Source organism: Ambystoma mexicanum, chromosome 11 (assembly GCF_040938575.1).
Source record: "Ambystoma mexicanum isolate Mex_15411 chromosome 11, UKY_AmexF1_1, whole genome shotgun sequence".
NCBI classification, from domain to species: Eukaryota; Metazoa; Chordata; class Amphibia; order Caudata; family Ambystomatidae; genus Ambystoma; species Ambystoma mexicanum.
The window spans coordinates 271,062,751-271,081,901 of NC_090934.1; the positions used below are offsets into that span (position 1 = coordinate 271,062,751).

The window sequence follows — 19,151 nt, forward strand, 5'->3', positions numbered from 1 at the left end:
AAGCCCAAGGAACACAGTCTGACATTCTCGCACATCCTAGTCCAACTCTCAACAGTAATGTCCGCCCCAATTCTCCTACCCCATTCAATCCTCAGCGAATCATTGCCTTTATATTCAATTAAAACCTGTCTATAGATCCGGCTCGCCAAGCCACCCTCTTTCACCAATGCTTTCTTTGTCAGAAATTCCAAATGCAGACAATTCTGCAAATCAATCTCACAAACGGCCTGTTTCAGTTTCCTGTAATCCGAGACTCTAAATCCTTCAATGCTAAATTCCCTTTGCAAATCTCTAGCGCTCTTCCATTCACCCTCAGCGAAAAGGTCACCAATCCAGCTGATACCACCCAAGAACCGTTCAGGCCAGAAAAACTATTTACCATTCAATTTAATAGACAGATTCATCCAAATCGATGCATTTGGATCCTTGCAACCATCCACACCCAACAAGACATTCAAGTTCTTCCAGAAATTTCTCAATGAAGTGGTCAACACATTTTTCACACCTTTCGAGACTGTGGTTAACAATGCCCTAGGCGACAGAGGACCATTAGCACCAGCCTCGGCCACAGCCCATATACTCGGAATTGTTTCCACGAAATCTATCATGAAAGCACAACTGAAGGCCAAATGATAGGCCCTGAAGTTCGGAACACCCAACCCGCCCTTCTCCAAAGGTAGTTGCAGCTTCCATAAGCTCAATCTTGCTGGTTTACTATCCCACAAGAAACTTGTATAAGCTTGTCCAATTCCTTCCAATAAGAAGCTTTGGTATTCAATGGGATCATACTTAAAACATAGTTAATTCTAGGGGCCGACATAATTTTTAGGGCATTGACCTTCCCCCAAAGTGACAGGTTCAGCAACCCCCATCGAGCCAGATCATTCTTAAAAGCCACAGTTAGCACATTCATGTTCACTCTCACCAAATCACAAATCTTCGGAGTGATCCAAATCCCCAGATACAACATTTTTTCCAGGCACCACCGAAAACCTAAATATGAAACATATTTTTTGTTACACCCAGGAGCCAGCGGCAGCACTTCAGATTTACTCCAATTTATTTTATAACCAGATATCCCCTGAAATGAAGTTAAGACATCCATTAACTTAGGTAAAGACAAATGTAGGTCCTGCAGGACCAAAAGTATGTTGTCTGCAAATAACCAAATCGTCTGTTGCAAACCCCAACAAGAGACACCACTTATATCCAATTTGTTTCTAATGGCGGCCGCTAGAGGTTCAATCACCAGAACAAATAACAAAGGCGAGAGAGGGCAACCCTGTCGTGTTCGCCTCTCTAGTCTAAAGGGACTAGAACAAATTCCATTGGTATTAACATCTGCAGTCGGACCCGAATATAAGAGCTTAATCCATGATCTAAATTTCTCTCCAAATCCCAATTTCTCGAGTACTTGAAACAGAAAAGTCCACTCTACCCTATCAAAAGCTTTCTCTGCATCCAATGAGAAAACGGCTGCATCCTCTGATTCATCTGTTGCCCTATTGATAGTATGGAACAGACGCCTGATGTTACTGGACGCCTTTCTCCCTTTTACAAAACCCGACTGATTTTCATTGATCAGCTGTAGTAGAAGCCTTTCCAACCAATCAGCCAAAACCGTAGCCAAAATTTTGTTGTCGGTGTTAATAAGACTAATCGGGCGATAATTCCCAGGGAGCGTCTCATCTTTACCCTTTTTCGGAAAGACTGATATCATGGCATGTCTAGTTGACGCCGGCAGAAATCCACTAGCCAAAGAGGACTCATACATATCCTTAAGTAGATTCAAGGCCGAATCTGGCAATATTTTGTAGAATTCTACTGGAAAGCTATCTGGCCCTGGTGATTTCCCAACATTCAGTTTGCTGATTGCCATCTTAATCTCATCCACAGTCAGATCTTCCTCCAGTACATGCGAATCATAATTTGACACGCTAGCAAGGTTTGCTCTCTCAAGAAAGTCTGCACTCCCTACTGGCACATCAAATTCACTCCTATACAAATGCCTATAATAATCTCGAAAAACAGTATTAATTTCATTCGGCATAAATGTAAGACGGCCAGCCGCATCCCGAATAGATGCATTTGACCGCTCAGATTCCCTCATTTTCAACCTATATGCCAGCCACTTATCACACTTCTCACCCTTCTCAAAATACTCACATTTCAGATTATAGTATTTTTTCTCTGTCTTTTCATCAATTATGTCCTTAAGTTCTTTCTTTAATTTCTTCAATTCAATCAAATTATCTCAGTTAAACGGGTCAGCCATGACCATCTTGGATAAAAGACCAGTCCTCATTTCAAGTTCCTTCTGCCCATCAGCATTTTTCCTCCTCTCACACGTCAGATTAATCAAGTAACCCCTCATATTGCATTTCAACGCCTCCCACACTATTTCTGGTCTCAAATCACCATTGTAATTTACAGAAACAAAGAAGCCAATTTCTGCCTTCAATTTATCCACTTCCTTTTCCATTTTGAAATACGTATTATCCATTCTCCACATATAGTGCCTTTGAACAGGACTTCCCCCGTCAATACACAACATCACATGTGCATGATCCATCAACAGGATTGTGCCTATCTCGCTAGACTTAAAATTCTTTGTCATTAGTCCAGCAGTCAATACCATGTCCAGCCTGGAGTAAATTTAGTGTGCACTGGAGTAGAAACTATACTCCCTGGCCTGGGGATGCTGCAACCTCCAACAATCACGTAAAGCGTGCTCCTCTAGCAATTTTGTAAGAGAAACATAATGGCGATCACTAAGCCTAAAGTTTCCTGGTACATTCCTATCCAAATCCTTATTCAAAACAGTATTAAAGTCACCACCAAGAATGATGTTATCCGACCCTAAATTTTGAAGTGTCTGAGCCACATTCCTGAAGAACGAACCATCATCTACAGAAGGGGCATAAATATTGCATAACGTCATCAAACAACCCTGAACCTCAACCAACAACGCCACCATCCTGCCTTCACCATCCGATATTTCACGCACAACCTTCAAGGGATAATTCCTCCTAACCAGAAGTGCCACACCTCTCGAGCGAGTAGAAAAACAGAAGTCATAAACTCTTCCAACCCAACCCTACATTACCATCTTTAAGTAGATGAGTCTCCTGAACAAAACAAATGTCGCACCTCAATCCTTGCATGTGACTCATTATCTTCAACCTTTTCTTCGGATTATTTAGTCCATTCACATTCCACGAAAGTACATGGAAATCATTAGTCATTTTCTCAAACCCACCATCAATGCCAAAGTTATTAAAAATAAAATCCTCTACTAAACCAGAAAATTCTAAAAGGCAACCACAAGATGTGAACAACCCCCCCTCTGAAATAGAAGCAAGTCAGCAACAACAGATAAAAACTGTACACTAAATAAAACATTCCAAACAGTCCAGTGTCCTGGACACCCCTCCTATAAGCATATGAACACCTCTAACAACAACTAACCCCCTGAAAGTCTCCAATTGGTCAAACGCTGACATATATTGAAACTATGCAACCATGACACACCCCCCAAAATTAGTTGAAATAATGCAGAGCACAAATAGTCTCTACACCATCAGAAAACTAATTCACCAAAGAACATCCATCTCACACCACTGAACGCTCACCCACCAACAATCAGTAAGTATCAGACACCCCCCTAAAGACACCCTAAAACATTGACAATGCATATCCATGCACCATATCAATAGATTGCTCCATCCACACACATGCAAACATAACCGCAACCAGCCATAGCAATGAAGCATGCACAGAAATGTGACATCTAATGAGCATGGTCCCACAAAATCAACAACTGATCTAGGTGACACTTTCTCATTAGGAAGCATCCATATTTATCATGTCAGCGTATAATGGAGAACAGACCTTACATATGACTTACAATATGTACCCATCCATTGTATGAACAACAACAGCCTCAATTCCTCACAAACACCCCAACATCACCCATAAAAGCAATCTAACACTTTCCCCACAACTCTTGATGTGTTAGACAGTTCACCTCATCTTAATCCATCGAAAATGAAACCCCGCACGGAAAGAGCACAACAATTCACTCATCCGAGATTACCCCAACAAATATATCCTACATAAAATAATTAGGGTCAGCATTAGAATAGGAGCAGATAATAAAATGAGTCATGAAGAACAGAGGTTATGTAAGGAAAAGGATAATCCTTTTCCTTACGCGTAGGTCATCTTATTCACAAAGATTCCCTGCTTATTTTGGACAGCCAGTTTGGCAGCACAGGACTCTGCAGTCCAACCCATCAAACAGTGAAGCTTAGGGCTCGCATAGCAGAGATTTTTATATTAGCTCCCAGAATTCACTTGGGTAAGAGGCCGGTGACTGCTGACATCATCAGGTCCTAGTCCACCAATGCTGAGAGCAACATTAAGTATGACTTGCCCTAACAGCCGATCTGGGGTTATTTTAAAACTGTTAAAAGTACTAACCGACCCCTGGAAAAGGTGTAGAGATGTGTCTATGCAGCCGCACAGGCAGCCGCTTTCCCAAAATGCGGCAGTGTATAAACAAAGCTCTTCTGTGCTTTCCCGTTCCCCCGCGCCTGTTTCGAACAGAGACAGGTGACTGGGATTGCAACATTGTAGAGTGATGGCTGGACGTTTTTGAATCCATCCTAACTACTAAAATTGCTCTGTGCAGCTCTTCAAAAAAGCGTTCTGCACCATGACAGAAGGAGAATATAGCAATAGAAATCAGGCAAATGCGCCTGTAGTCGAAACGTGGAAACAGATGGCGTTTTGGTGGTATGAGGGTAGATGGAGACCACCTTCCTCAGGTACTTTGATCTTACAGTTCAGCCCCTAAAGGAGAGTGGTACCAATGCATGGTGGAGAGCATCAGGCCTTCACTCCCTTACAACTGGCAAACGGTGCCCCCAACGGTGAATACCTAAATATCATAGAGTCCTATTGATACCCCAAAATCACCGTGAAGAAGTGAAAAATGCGTGCCACTAAAGAGAGGTTATAGTGGGAAAGTCATAGAAACTATGTCTTGCGTCCCATACAGAAGGGTAAGGGGTGACAAAAGGAGAGAAGTGGGGAGAAGGTGTTATGTATAACTGCATGCCACCCATATAGGTAGAGGGTGGGTCCCAGCATCCAAGTCGTCGTGGCAACACACATTCATTAGCGGAAGGCGTTGTGTAATTAATGTTCATATCTGTAGCCAACTATTGGCTAAACTGGTTTCTTCTATAACAAATAATAAAACTCCAAAAAAACAATTGTTTTCATATTTTTGTACATATTTTCTGAATGATGTTTTAGGATCATCTGATTAGTGAGGTAGAAAAAATACACATGAATAATTGTATGCTTTGTTCTGTTTAAGCTACCAGTTGAATATGTACTGACAGCTATTTAAATAATATAACTTTAGCCTGTTCGGGAACACTCTTGTGTTATAGGTTAGTTTTGTGCTCCATTGAGTTCCCGATTGTTTTGGAGTTCCTCTTTTGTGTATATTGACCTCATTGGGTGCCAGAACTGCTAGGTTGCATCCCTTCTGCACAAGACCACGAGCAGCCCCAGGCATGCCTTGGGCTCATTAGGTGCCAGAACTGCTAGGTTGCATCCCTTCTGCACAAGACCACGAGCAGCCCCAGGCATGCCTTGGGCTCATTAGGTGCCAGAACTGCTAGGTTGCATCCCTTCTGCACAAGACCACGAGCAGCCCCAGGCATGCCTTGGGCTCATTAGGTGCCAGAACTGCTAGGTTGCATCCCTTCTGCACAAGACCACGAGCAGCCCCAGGCATGCCTTGGGCTCATTAGGTGCCAGAACTGCTAGGTTGCATCCCTTCTGCACAAGACCACGAGCAGCCCCAGGCATGCCTTGGGCTCATTAGGTGCCAGAACTGCTAGGTTGCATCCCTTCTGCACAAGACCACGAGCAGCCCCAGGCATGCCTTGGGCTCATTAGGTGCCAGAACTGCTAGGTTGCATCCTTTCTGCACAAGACCACAAGCAACTCCAGGAATGCCTCGGCAACATTGGGTGCCAGAACTGCTAAGTTGCATCGCTTCTGCCCAAGACCACGAGAACCCCCAGGCATGCCTATGCCACATTGGGTTGCCAGCACTGCTAAGTTGCATCCCTTTTGCCCAAGACCACGAGAAACCCCAGGCATGCCTCGGCTTCATTGGGTGCCAGAACTGCTGGGTTGAACCCTTCTGCACAAGACCACAAGCATCCCTAGGCATGCCTCTGCCTCATTGGGTGCCAGAAATGCAATGTTGCATCACTTCTGCACAAGACCACGAACATCCCAGACATGCCTCTGCCTCATTGGGTGCCAGAACTGCTAAGTTGCATCCCTTCTGCACAAGACCACGAGCAACCCCAGGCATCCCTCAGCCTTATTGGGTGATAGAACTGGTAGGTTTCAGCCCTTCTGCACACGCACACGAGCATCCCCAGACTTTACTAAGCTTCATTGGGTGCCAGAACTGCTAGGTTGCACCCCTTCTTCACAAGACCACGAGCAACCCCAAACATAACTCAGCTGCATTGGGTGCCAGAACTGGCAGATTTCTTCCCTTCTGCACATGACCACGAGCAAACCCAGGCATGCCTCGGCCTCACTGGGTGCTATCAGAGAAGTGCTGCTTGCGGCTCTAGTCACAGCAAGCTGGCAACCCATGTCTGGGCATAACTGAGACCATGCAACACTGAAGGGCAGGATATGAAAAAGATCTCAATTAATCACAAGCCCTGGCTGTTACCATGGGGACCCTTGCAAACCAAATGGGCTTGTCCAGCTTGGAGTCCCAATCTTTCCCATGTTGCTCTTTGTGATTTGTAGTTAATTGGTGGGTAGGATCTCAATTGCTTCCGGTACCAGTGAACATGGCTAACCTTTCTCTCTTCTCACACAGCGGCCTGCAAGGAGACCAAGCGTGCCATGGAAGTTACCCAGCACTCGGAGGAGATGGGACTTATTTTGGGAATCTGCGCTGGCGGGCTTGTGGTCCTCATCATTCTCCTGGGAGCCATCATCGCGGCCATCCGCAAGGGGTAAGGAGAGTCTTGGGCGTGATGGTTGGCTCCTATTCTGGGTGACAGCATTGTGACCCAGTGTGTGACAGATTTCCAGATGTTCGGGGGGCCGCAATGGATGATAGCTGCCTCCTGCTTAATGGCTACCCACTATATGGTTTTGGTTCTCATGGATGGAGTGTATGCAGTGGGTTGGCAGTTTGGCGGGAATTAGAGGATGCTGCAGAGAATGCAGTCTTGAGCTGGAGACACCTCTTACTGTGGCCTACTGGCAGTATAGTGGATAGCAGGTTACCAAGGCTTGAATGGGGAGACGCTTGATGGGCTCAGAGCAAGGTTACCCTGCAAGATGCCCCCATATAGGCTGTTTTTTGGTCATGTGGATCACTTCAATGGGATATCTTTTTCCACCCGGTTCATTTGGGATCCATATTGTAAATGAGATGCAGAGCAAGCCAATTGCCTATAGCATTGTCACACCTACCCCTACATACCGGTGCAATTGAAGTGAAGTGCACGTAATGGCGGAAAGGCACTGGAAACAGCCCCCCAAGTGCATACACCGGTGAGGACTGGTTAGAGACATCGCCCCCTGCCCGTGAAGTGTGGAGAATGGTATAGAGAGAGCGGTCCCATCTCACAGGGCGGTGACCATGCAGAGAACTGGAACACATCGCCCCTGGCCCCCACTCCCTGGCAGTGGAAGTGGAGCTGATACAGAGGGCAACCGTGGCTGCAGGATCCCACTGTACCAGTGCACCTGCGACGGAATCACTTCATAATTGCGGAAAACAGACGCCTCATGCACATTCTAGGGCTTCAAACATGCAGATTCTTAGTATACCTCACAGGGCGAGCAGGGGCTGTGGGCGGGTGTCACCTGCTTCAGGGGCTGCGGGGTGGGGGGACGGGTTGGTGCAGCAGAAACACGCAGTCCGATGTATGTGATTACTGCGCAGCTTCGTTTTCGCATTCGGAATAACCGCGCGCAGTATTTTGGGCCGTGCAGTAATCGCATGGATAACAGAATCTATCGTACAGTCACTGCTGACAGTACTGTGACATTACCACTGCAGGGGCCGAGTGCAGCACTGGGCTTTCCGAGAGCCGACACAAAGATCTCATGGCTGAGGTGGACTCGTGACTCAGGGCCTGGGTCTAGCCCAGCTACAGAGAGCCAAGGCAGTGTCCTGGCCACCCCACTAGAGCTTGGACCCAATCGGTTAGTTAAAAGATTAACTTGCAGGTAGATTTGCAACATAGCTCCATGACCCTACAGCAGAACAAAAGCTTGGAGGATTAGGGGTGCATGCCTGGCTCATCTGAAGGGTATCACCCACCATGGGCCCGTTCTTCCTCCATAGGCTTCAGTGGACGATCTGTCCAGGAGAAGCTTTGCGAATAGTCAGAAATTCATTATTTTGTATTGACTTCAATGGGATCACGCAGCCATCAAAGGCCACCTATTTTGCCCCCCCTGAGAGTCCATGGGTTGAGAGGTATGTGGCGGCCTGTGTGCTTCCTCCGCCATGCCATTGGAGCCTTTGCAGCCTTTTCACACCATGGCAAAGAGGTCCGCCCTGATGCCTGAGGGCTTGCGTGCGCTATATAAATGCAAAAAATAAATAAATAAATGGGTATGCCGGGAAGCGGCAGCATCTTGAGCCACTTACCCAGACGCATTAGGTCTGGGCGCATTAAGCTGCCCTCTTTCTGGGCCTACTTATCTCTGTTATTTTGTGCCCGCACATTGACGCTTTATGAAGATCAGGCAAATTCGAGTGCCTTGCGTGAATGGTTCATTGTAATTGCTGCCATTCACAATCCATTAGGCGCCCGAGGCCCCTTCAGATGTCTCGCAAGCAGATTCCATTAACCACCTGCGCACAGTGGAGACAGCGGCACTTTTGGGTCATGCTCGGTTTCTCTGTGTCGCTTATGGTGGTCTGAGATGTGGGACCAAGCTTCGCTGCCTTACAGACCACACTGAGATCACCACAAGCATTAACACACGCGCTTTGTGTTTTAATAAGGTGTGTCTTGTATCATGTATTAAGCAAGGGCTATCGCTTTCCACTCCTCATTCTTCAAGACATCTTATAGGAAATATGCCAGATAGCCCAGATGACTAATGCGGCCACTCCAAAGATCTGTGTGCAATCCAATCCTGGCCTGCCAGTCTCCTGGGGTTGCTACAGCTGGTACCATTCGACTGGGCAATAATAGCACCTGCTGGTAGCAGCTTTTTATCTGTTTGATTAGTACAGTGATACAAATAAACTAGTGGAAGTCTTAAAGCGCGAAGGTAGGTATACAAGGAGAGAGCGCTATCCATCGAGACAGTTCCACCAAACCCATTTACCATACATTTGGGGGATGGGATTTCTTTGTCTCGGGAGGAAAGCTCAGGGGCACTGTACTCGACTTGGAGGCTAGATGACACGGAGCAACACAGGTTTGATTCCCGGGTCCACGCTTAGAAACCTCTGGGTATTGAGCACGTTATAAATAGCCTATCATATCATATCCTACAAAGAGTCCTCCTGGCGGTACAAGGTGGGAGGTTCCCACTGAAGGTCAATACATCCTTTTGTGGACTATGGGGCATCAGATATAAGTGAAGTTATGTTTGTCACATGTGTATTGGCTGGAAACTTTAATAATCTCCCCTTCAAATTTGTAATCAGGGCATCTGGGTAATTGGGCCCTATGTGTATCCTTTCTGAATTCTCTGTATTTTCAGTGGGACCAAAACCCATCCAATGTGAGGTCCATGCTCGCTGATGAGCTCACCATTATTCTTTAAATGGTGGTTTGTGCCTTATTGAAAAAAAAGAGGCCAAGCAGTGAATGGGCATATTGTCTTTGTACTTGTGCCCATCAATTCACTCAATACAAATTTGATGGAGCAAAAGAATGGGCATGGAGACTCAGCTGGTAAAGATGCTTCTAATTGGAAAGCGTAGACTTTCAACGCCCAACTCGCCTCAGCAGAGGGCGCTTGAAGATACGTACCATGTGTTATTTATGCAGGACATTGCATACAACTTGCACTATATGAGCACGCGCCCTTCAATAAAGTGGTGGATTGAAAGGTGGGGGAACTGGATCCCCTACTTTTTATATGCGGCCCACATCATCACCCTTCACAAGGTATCTGCATATGTGAAGTGGCTCCTTGGATCCCTCAGCTGGGTCTGGGGATCTGTGGAGTAACACATCTGCCACCCTGCTTAACCTCATGGTCACAGGTCCACTGATCCATGCATAGGCCCGAGGCTGATACAATGACAATCATTAGGTTGGCTAACACCTGTTATTTGCTCCAGGACACCTTATATGTATATACGTGTTTTGGTGTTGCTGCGCAATTGGATTGACAATGTGCACCTTGAGTGAACAACAAAAAAGATTTGAGTTGTATCCCCTTCAGGATTCAATTAGAGATGGCATAGGAAGGCATACACTTATACATTACGTGGGCATTAATGTCAAGTCAACTTCTTAGGTTTCTTCTATATCTACAAGTAAACATAAAGCTAAAAGCCACCCACCGGCCACCTCTTTAAATAAAGTGGTTTATTGATAAGCCACCCTAAATACAGGGAGTCCCCCCCCCACTCACGTTGGATTCTTTTTTTAGCCCTATCTCAGACACATATCATGCCCCCCTTGGATCCCTCTCCCCTGAGCTAACAATGAGCCAACAACCAGACCAGTGTACGGGAAATATATTGGTATTTGTTTAAATTAAAAGTAATAGAAATTAGCACAAACATGTAAAACAAATCTTTATCTGTGGCACAACACAATCAACTTCTCTCATCATAAATAAATCCTGATCAATAACGAAGGCACTTATGTAACATTGTTCGATTTTGATTTACCTGCCGGGTTAAAAGGATTGCAGTAGGACTTCAAGATTAGTAATGATGATTTTGCCCACACTTTTGGTTTAAAATAAACTCAGGGTGATTTATTGGTTTGTTTTTCAGATCCCCCACCCCCATCCCCTTGCTTTGGTCCATGTTGGGAAGTCAGACAGAAACATTGGAATGCTTTGGGGAATTTTAGATTTCAGACTCCCCTTGCTGAAAGGCCTGTGTTGGGGGAGCTGGATCAGCTGAACAACAAGGATTGCCCAATTAATGTATAGGCTATAGTTTTCAGCCACACTGGGAAATTAGCTTTGTTAATTTCAAATTTTAACAAAATTCACCCCATAGTGTTCTGCCAAATGGGGAATTAATTACATTAATATGTTTGATTAAATGGGCTAAGGATTTACAGTTTTGGCCCCCCACCCACTATATTGGGGAAAGGATTCAAGGCATGCAGAATCCCCCTCCTTTTGGTTTCCCAGGGCTTAGTTCAACTTACATAGCAAGCCTCTGCTTAAGGTTCAGGAAAGCCGGCTGCATCTCAAGACACTCTAGAAAGATAGGAAAGGGCTCTGGTCACTCCACTCTCAAAGATGGCTTCCCGCTCTCCACCTTAGGACCCAGTCAGCTTTGAGGCCTTCCTAGAAATTGACATCTCCACCCAGACTTCTTTCCTCTCTGATCGACCCCCCCCAGGTCCAACTTGGGTCATTCCTCTCCTCTATCTCTTTCTCAACCTGTGGTGTCCCCCAGGGGTCTAACCTTTCTCCCTGGCTGTTCAACCAATACCTGGCACTTCTTGCCCACCGCATTGCCGCTCTCTACGCCAATTTTCAGAGCTATGTGGATGACACTCAGCTCATTTTCAGGCTACCTTCGGCCACCTCTTCTACGTTTTTCAGCTCTGACTGTCTGTCCACTATCCAGGAGTGGTGTGCCGCCAATGATCTCTGCCTTAATGCCAGTAAGACTGAGATTCTCCTCATTGGCACACCTGCCCCCTCCTTTCCTGCCACTCACTGGCTGGCCTCTCTTGGCCCTCTCCCTGCTCCCACTTGCGAGGCTAAAAGCCCCGGGGTCATCTTCGACTCCAGACTCTCCTTCTCTCCTCACATCACTGACATCTCTAAGAAGTCACACTACCAGCTGCACCTCCTCAGAGGTATTCTTCCTTTCCTCTCCTTCCCCCAGAAGCTCACTGTCTCCAGAGCTCTGGTTATCTCGAGGCTGGACTATTGCAACATCCTCTTTCTAAATCTGCCTGCTTCTACTCTCCGCCCTCTGCAACTCATCCAGAACAGGACTGCAAGACTTGTTCTTGGCCTCAAGCCCAGGGATCATATCTCTCCAGGACTGAAATCTCTGCACTGGCTCCCAGTGGCCTCGAGGATTAAGTTAAAAACCCTCTGTATTATCCACAAGGCCTTCCAGGGACTGGGGCCTCAATACCTTCAACTCTCTCTTCCTAAATATCTTCCTTCTTGAGCGCTTCGCTCATCTGTCTCCAACTCCATCAGGGTCAGGCTCTTCCCCAAGCAATGAGTTGGTGGTAGATCTCTTTCTTCAGCTGCAGCTTCCCTCTGGAACAGCCTCCCTGCCTCGCTGAAACTTGAGGAGAACCATCTCTGGTTCGAGAAGCACCTCAAAACCTTTCTCTTTGCTTCTGCTTTCTCTCCTCCTCTCCACTGCTGAATTCCTGGCTGAAACTGTACTGGTTACCTGGCCACCCTCTGATCTCAGGACCAGCTCCCCTCCCCCGCCAGTTACACACCTGCACATCCTCCCTGGCAACCCCCACACTTGAGGACTTTTTACTGTATCCCTACAGTCCCCCACCAGCACTTTACACCTGATGTCTGCACTTACCCTTGCACTTGCCACCAGCTGGCCCTACTTCTCTTATTGTTTTTTATTTATTCTATTAGCCCATTTACTGAACTGTCCCTACCCCCTCCCACTCCACACCTTTCCCCTTCCCCTTTCCCCAACACTCACGCATTCTGAATGACACTTGGCCTAGTAGGATCCTGTCTCTGTCTTCCTTCTGTCCCCCTACCTTGCCGCGTCATGCCTTGAAACACTTGTGTGTAGGCGTGTTATAAATGCCATATCATATCACTCTCACCAATCTCCTCTGGTGTCTCCTTACAGCTGTCAGGTGCTAAGTTTCAGCAGCCTTCCTGATGGTCTGTGTTATAAATGCCATATCATATCACTCTCACCAATCTCCTCTGGTGTCTCCTTACAGCTGTCAGGTGCTAAGTTTCAGCAGCCTTCCTGATGGTCTGTCTCTTCTCTCTGTCCTCCTGTCTTTCTACTTTTTATTTTTGTCTCTGTGTATGCAGTTCCCCTTATATAGCATCAATGACACCAGCAACTTTACAATCTTGGGGAAGTACCCTGCAATATCCCGTCAGGATTGGACAGTTACTCTTCACTCTAATCCAAACCCATCCAAGTCAGGATTGGTTGAGGGGACTGGAGCAACATATGGCCATTTCCATTTGTTGTCATCCTTTGTTCTCCTTTCAACTTTTTGGCAAAAACGAGTTATGTATCACAACTTCATAATTTTACTAGCAACTGTAAAACTAAACATATTTTCGTTTCAGCTAATCATGGAGAATTAGATAAGCCAACCACCAAATCTCTATCATGTAGCTCAGACATGTGGTGCCTTTCTGCCGTCTCCATAAAAAGCACAACAGTTATGTATATGTAAATTATTGTGCATATCCCTAATTACATTTTCCACCCACTCACCATATCTCACATTTGGATCATGTTCCGATCAGCCAGGAACCTAGTTTATCTGGCCATTACAGCTCCTGAAGTCACCGAAAGATGAATTTTATATCCCCAAAATTGCCCAGAAATTACAGATTAAATCCATCTGCCTTATGATGGGTGAGAAAAAGGCCTGAATGATAATAGTCATTTTAAATAAATTGTGAATCTTAATGTGGGACAGATGGTCCTGCCTCCTGCCTTCCGGCCGTTTGTTTTCCCTGGGTCAGCCTGTGCCTTTATCAGTCTCCTTTGTGTTGGAAGCTTGCTCTTTGAAGTGGGTGTGCCCATGTTCACACATATTAGTCATGCACCAGCAAAGGATCACTTTTCTTGTAGTCACTGCTTGCGGAGCCAGCAGGTCTGGAGAACACTGAATTTCAACGCCTTTACAGGACATTTTGATTGCAGTTGGTCATTAGATGGGAGATGTGACATCCAGGCTGGAAGTGGGAGATGTTCTTGTGAAGTTTTGCCCACAGCCAGCAAAATGGCCTGCCTTGGGTTGACATTTTGTTCATGAAGACAAAGTGGCTCTTCAAATGTCGCTGGAGTTTTGTGGGTGAGACATAATATACATTGCTCTTTGTCAACCCATACATCATGTTTTGTTTTCCTGACATTTTTCTGTGAGCAGTGATATTTTATTTATTTGACTTTTTATTTTTTTTAACCATATTTATTTGGACACACATGTGCAGGCCGTTTTTGTTTTCAATATTTAAAAATTCTGTTTTCCATGTGACAGGGATCTTTGATTCCTCCTTCTTTTGTAAATTAAAATGCTACATATCCATTGGTAATGACAGGTATACCCCTTTCCACATTGCTCTTTAATTATACTTGAAAAACAAATGCCAGACCGTTTTTGTTTCAGTGTTAAAAATCCTGCTATTCTTGTGAAAGGGACATCTGTCTGGGGCCTTTAAATGCACCCCACAATTCACACATATAGCAACTCACTCACACAACATTCTCTAAGATAGCATTCTGTCAGGCTGAGATCCTGGTGTCTGCGGAAGCTGCTGAACCCCCGACAATCCACCCAAAATGTGGCACTCTGAGCTGATAATATATATAACCGCTCAGTTTACCTCACTTCTAGGGGAAAGGGGGAAGGGACAAATTAACAAACACCAGGCTGGAAGCTATCAACAAGCTGGTTCTTCACCTGTAGTAAAAAACATAAACATATAATACACCTCATTACTCAATGGGTTACTATACTAACCTTAAAACTCTATATCCTTTACCAAAATAGTCAAACAACCATACCTGGTACTTCTCTACAGAATGCCCAGAGAAGTGATAAGCAGACAAGACTTCCTTACTTGTTGACCAGAATCTTAAAGATCATTCAGCCTTCTCAACAGGTCCATGAATGTAATATTTAACTTTGTAGTAAGATCATTCAGCCTTCTCAGCAGGTCCATGAATGTAATATTTAACTTTGTAGTTTGTCTTCTATACCTCAAGATTCTTGAACAAAGTCTAAATTCTTTAAATAAGTTTTAGGAAGTTCTTGTATTTATTTTTATATTCTCTTGTTAGAGTGTCTTTAACTCTTGAACGATTTTAAAACTTGCGATGAAATCTTCTCATGGAAAAATCCAGCACACGTGCTAAAAATCCAAACCGCGGGTAAAACACATACGCGCTGAAAATCCAAGCCGCGGGTAAACGCACACGCGCTGAAAATCCAAACCACGGGATAAAACACACGCGCTTTGATCCAGGTCACGGGAAATACGCACACGCGCTGAAAATCCAAACCGCGGGAAAAAACACACGCGCTTTACTCCAAGTCGCGGGAAATACGCACACGCGCTGTAGATCCAAAAAGCGGGAAAGACGCACACGCGCTAAAGTCCAAGACGCGAGTTAAACACACTCGCGCTAAAGTCCAACCCATGAAAAAATACGCACACATGCAAAAACCAAATCGCGGGAAAAAATACACGCGCTTTTATTTTATCACATGATACTTCTGAGAGCTCACGCGGAAGCTCCACATAGATTTGTTCTTGTGCACGTGCAGATTCGAAACGCGTAATAAAATACACACGCGAACTCACGTAGCAATACCCTCGCGTATATGAACAGATAACGCGAGCCAAAAGTTCACGCTCGCACTTCACTCTCACGCGCCGAGTCACACGCGCAGGTTCAAGGTAACGAAAAAATCACGCGCTAGTTTGAAACATAGGAAAGAAAACAAACGTACACGCTTCAGTTTTTAGATACAGGTTTGCGATTTCAATCATTTAAAATTAATATAACCTTTTTACAAAGTTCATCAAAACATGGAAAGTCACTTATCTTGTGATAGAGTCTTGAAAACTTCTTTTCTCAGAAAATTGGAAATTTTCTCACTCCTGTCCTGTGTATCCACTGTCCTCCCTATAAACAATCTCCAGCCAATTAGAATTTAGACTGAGAACTTCCATCTTGGCTTGGGGCATTTTCCATAGACTGCAATGAAGGTTAAGGGCAAAATTGGCTGTTTTAAAATATAACCCATAATAACTTTCCAAAACCTTTCTATACTAAATATGTGTCTCCCCTGACCCAATGTAAATGAGTATATGATACTGTATGTAAAAGAATATGTCACTCGTACCTGACAGTACCCCCCTCCTAACGCCCAGTCCCTGGGCCACTTTTCAATGGAAATTTCTTATGGAATCTTTCAACCAAACGAGGAGCATGCACATCACTTGCTTTCTCCCAAGTGCGCTCTTCAGGAACAAAACCCTCCCAATCAATGAGATACTGCAGCTTTCCTCTTATTCTTCTAGAGTCCAGAATTCTCTTAACCAGAAATTCTTCTGAAGCATCTTCCTCAATCACAACTGCTGAAGGAGTAGGTGTCAATCTAGTTCCTTTAACCACAGGTTTTAATAAACTAACATGAAAAGTTGGATAAGTTTTCATATGTCTGGGTAATCTAAGACGAACAGCCACAGGATTTATCACCTTTTCGACAACAAACGGTCCTACGAAACGAGGGCAAAACTTATTTCTTCCTTTAATTCTCAAAAACTTGGTTGATAACCACACCAAATCTCCCTCACTATATTGAGGACTAATCTTTCTTTTAAGGTCAGCAAACCCTTCGTATCTTTGTTTACTCCCCACCAAAACCCCTTTTGCCTTTTCCAAGTTTCTTTTCATGACTTCTAGTCTCTTTTCTACTTCTGGGTTTCCTGAATCATTAATGATCTCAATACTAAGAAAACGAGGATGAAAACCTCGTCCCAAATAAAACGGAGACATAGAGGTGGCATCCTTACTACAGTTGTTATATGCGAATTCTGCAACCCACAACAAATCTACCCACTCTTCACCTGTCTGCAGATAACACCTCAAATATTTTTCCAACTCCTGATTTATCCTTTCTACCTGCCCATTGGTTTCGGGATGGTAACCTGATGATAGACATACCTCAACTCCCAATCTCTTACAAATGGCTCTCCAAAACTTAGAAATAAATTGAGACCCTCTATCTGAGATGACCTGACTGGGAATTCCATGTAATCTTACCACTTCTTGCAAGAAACTCTGAGCTAAACTATCAGCGGTAACCTCTCCCTTCATAGGAATGAAATGTGCTTCTTTAGTGAGTAAATCAACTATTACCAATACCGATGTACACCCTTTATCTTGTGGAAGATCTGTGATGAAATCTAAGGACACTGAGTACCAAGGCCGCGGTGGAACTGGTAACGGCTCCAATAACCCAGAAGGCTTTCCGACGAGATTCTTAGATCTAGCACAAACTTCACAGGTCTTAACAAAATTAAGGATATCTTGTCGAATTTTTTCCCACCAAAAATTTCTTCTGACCAACTCAAGAGTCTTCCGATACCCTGGATGTCCTGCCAAAACAGATTCGTGACACTCCTTCAACATTTTTTCTCTAAGTTCAATTGATGGTAAATAGAGTCTGTCATCTAGATAAGGTAAACCATCTTTAATTTTGCGAGCTGGATCCAAACAAACCCAATCTTCAAGTTGTGTCTCCGAGATCGATTCCCGTACTCTCTTGAAGATTTCGTTCTCCTTTTCAATCCCAGCAAGAACAAAACGTTCTGGAGCGATCAATGGAAGTGGCTCACAGACCGACTTAACCTCACTTTCTGGAAACTGCCGTGACAGAGCATCTGCTTTTTTATTCTGATTACCTGGCTTAAAAAGTAACTATAAAGTCATAGGGCCTCATTACGACCCAGGCGGTAAGTTACCGCCTGGGTCGTACCCTTACCACCATGGTGTAAACTATGTTTACACCATGGTGGATGGTGGATTTACCACCCCATTCCAAGGTGAGTGGGGCGGTAAATTCCCATTTCCCATTTTACCCTTCCCCATTTTTGCCCCATAGGGCATAATGGGAGTGGGGAAGGCGCTAATTACGCCACCGTAAATTACGGTGGCGTAATTAGCACCATGGTCCTTTAGCGCCATGGATTTTAACGCCTGCAAAAAGCAGGCGTTAATATCACCATGGCGCTAACGGACCTTGTAATCAGGCGTTAAGGGTCGGAGCCGTTTACGGCGCCGTTAACCCCTTAACGCCTGATTCGTAATAAGGACCATAATCCGCAAAAAATAAGGACCACCTCAGTTGTCGAGGTGTCAGAGTTTTTGCTGTCTTCAAAAAAGTAAATTTCGGTGGTCAGTTAATACTGTCACAGTGTGACGTGCTCCTTTTAAAAAATGTCACCATTCTTCAAATGCTGCTTTGATAGCAAGAAGCTCTCGGTCTGAAATGGTGTAATTTTCTTCCGCAGGTGAAAATCTATTAGAAAAGTAGGCCACTGGATGCAATTGTCCTGTAACATTATGCCTCTGAGACAACACTGCTCCCATTGCCACATTGGAAGCATCAGCCTCTACATAAAATGGTTTGGAAGTATCAGGATGAATCAAGATAGGAGAGGTAATGAATTTCTCCTTCAAAATTTGAAAAGCCTCATCAGCCTTAGCTTCCCAAACAAATGGAACTCCTTTTTTTAAAAGTCGAGTAATTGGAGCTACTAAACTGGAGAAGCCTTCAATGAATCTTCGGTTAAAATTGGCAAATCCCAAAAAGCTCTGGATCTCCTTCACCTTAGCTGGAGTAGGCCAATCACGAACCGCTTCCACCTTTTTTGGATTCATTTCCAGGCCACAAGGAGTGATCACAAATCCTAAAAATTTTACCGAATCCGTATGGAACTGACTCTTCTCCAATTTAGCATAAAGATTATTCTCTCTCAATTTTCTTAAGACCTGTCGAACGTGAATTTTGTGTTTCTCCAAATTCTGGGGAAAAAATAAAAATGTCGTCAATATAAACGATAACAAAAACATCAAGAAATTCCCTAAGGACCTCATCGATAAAAAATTGAAAATCCGCTGGGGCATTGCAAAGACCGAAAGGCATCAC

General features: G+C 44.7%; 1 protein-coding gene across 5 annotated transcripts in view; it reads left to right on the forward strand.

Moving 5' to 3' along the window:
• The window catches only part of PTPRU (protein tyrosine phosphatase receptor type U), a 1,238,801-nt gene that overhangs the window by 889,314 nt on the left and 330,336 nt on the right, over window positions 1-19,151 (forward strand). For all 5 annotated transcript variants that reach the window (XM_069623015.1, XM_069623016.1, XM_069623017.1 and 2 more), the window contains exon 14: window positions 6,932-7,070. In XM_069623015.1, coding sequence (XP_069479116.1) covers window positions 6,932-7,070 — 139 coding nt within the window. The remainder of the gene's footprint in view (window positions 1-6,931; window positions 7,071-19,151) is intronic.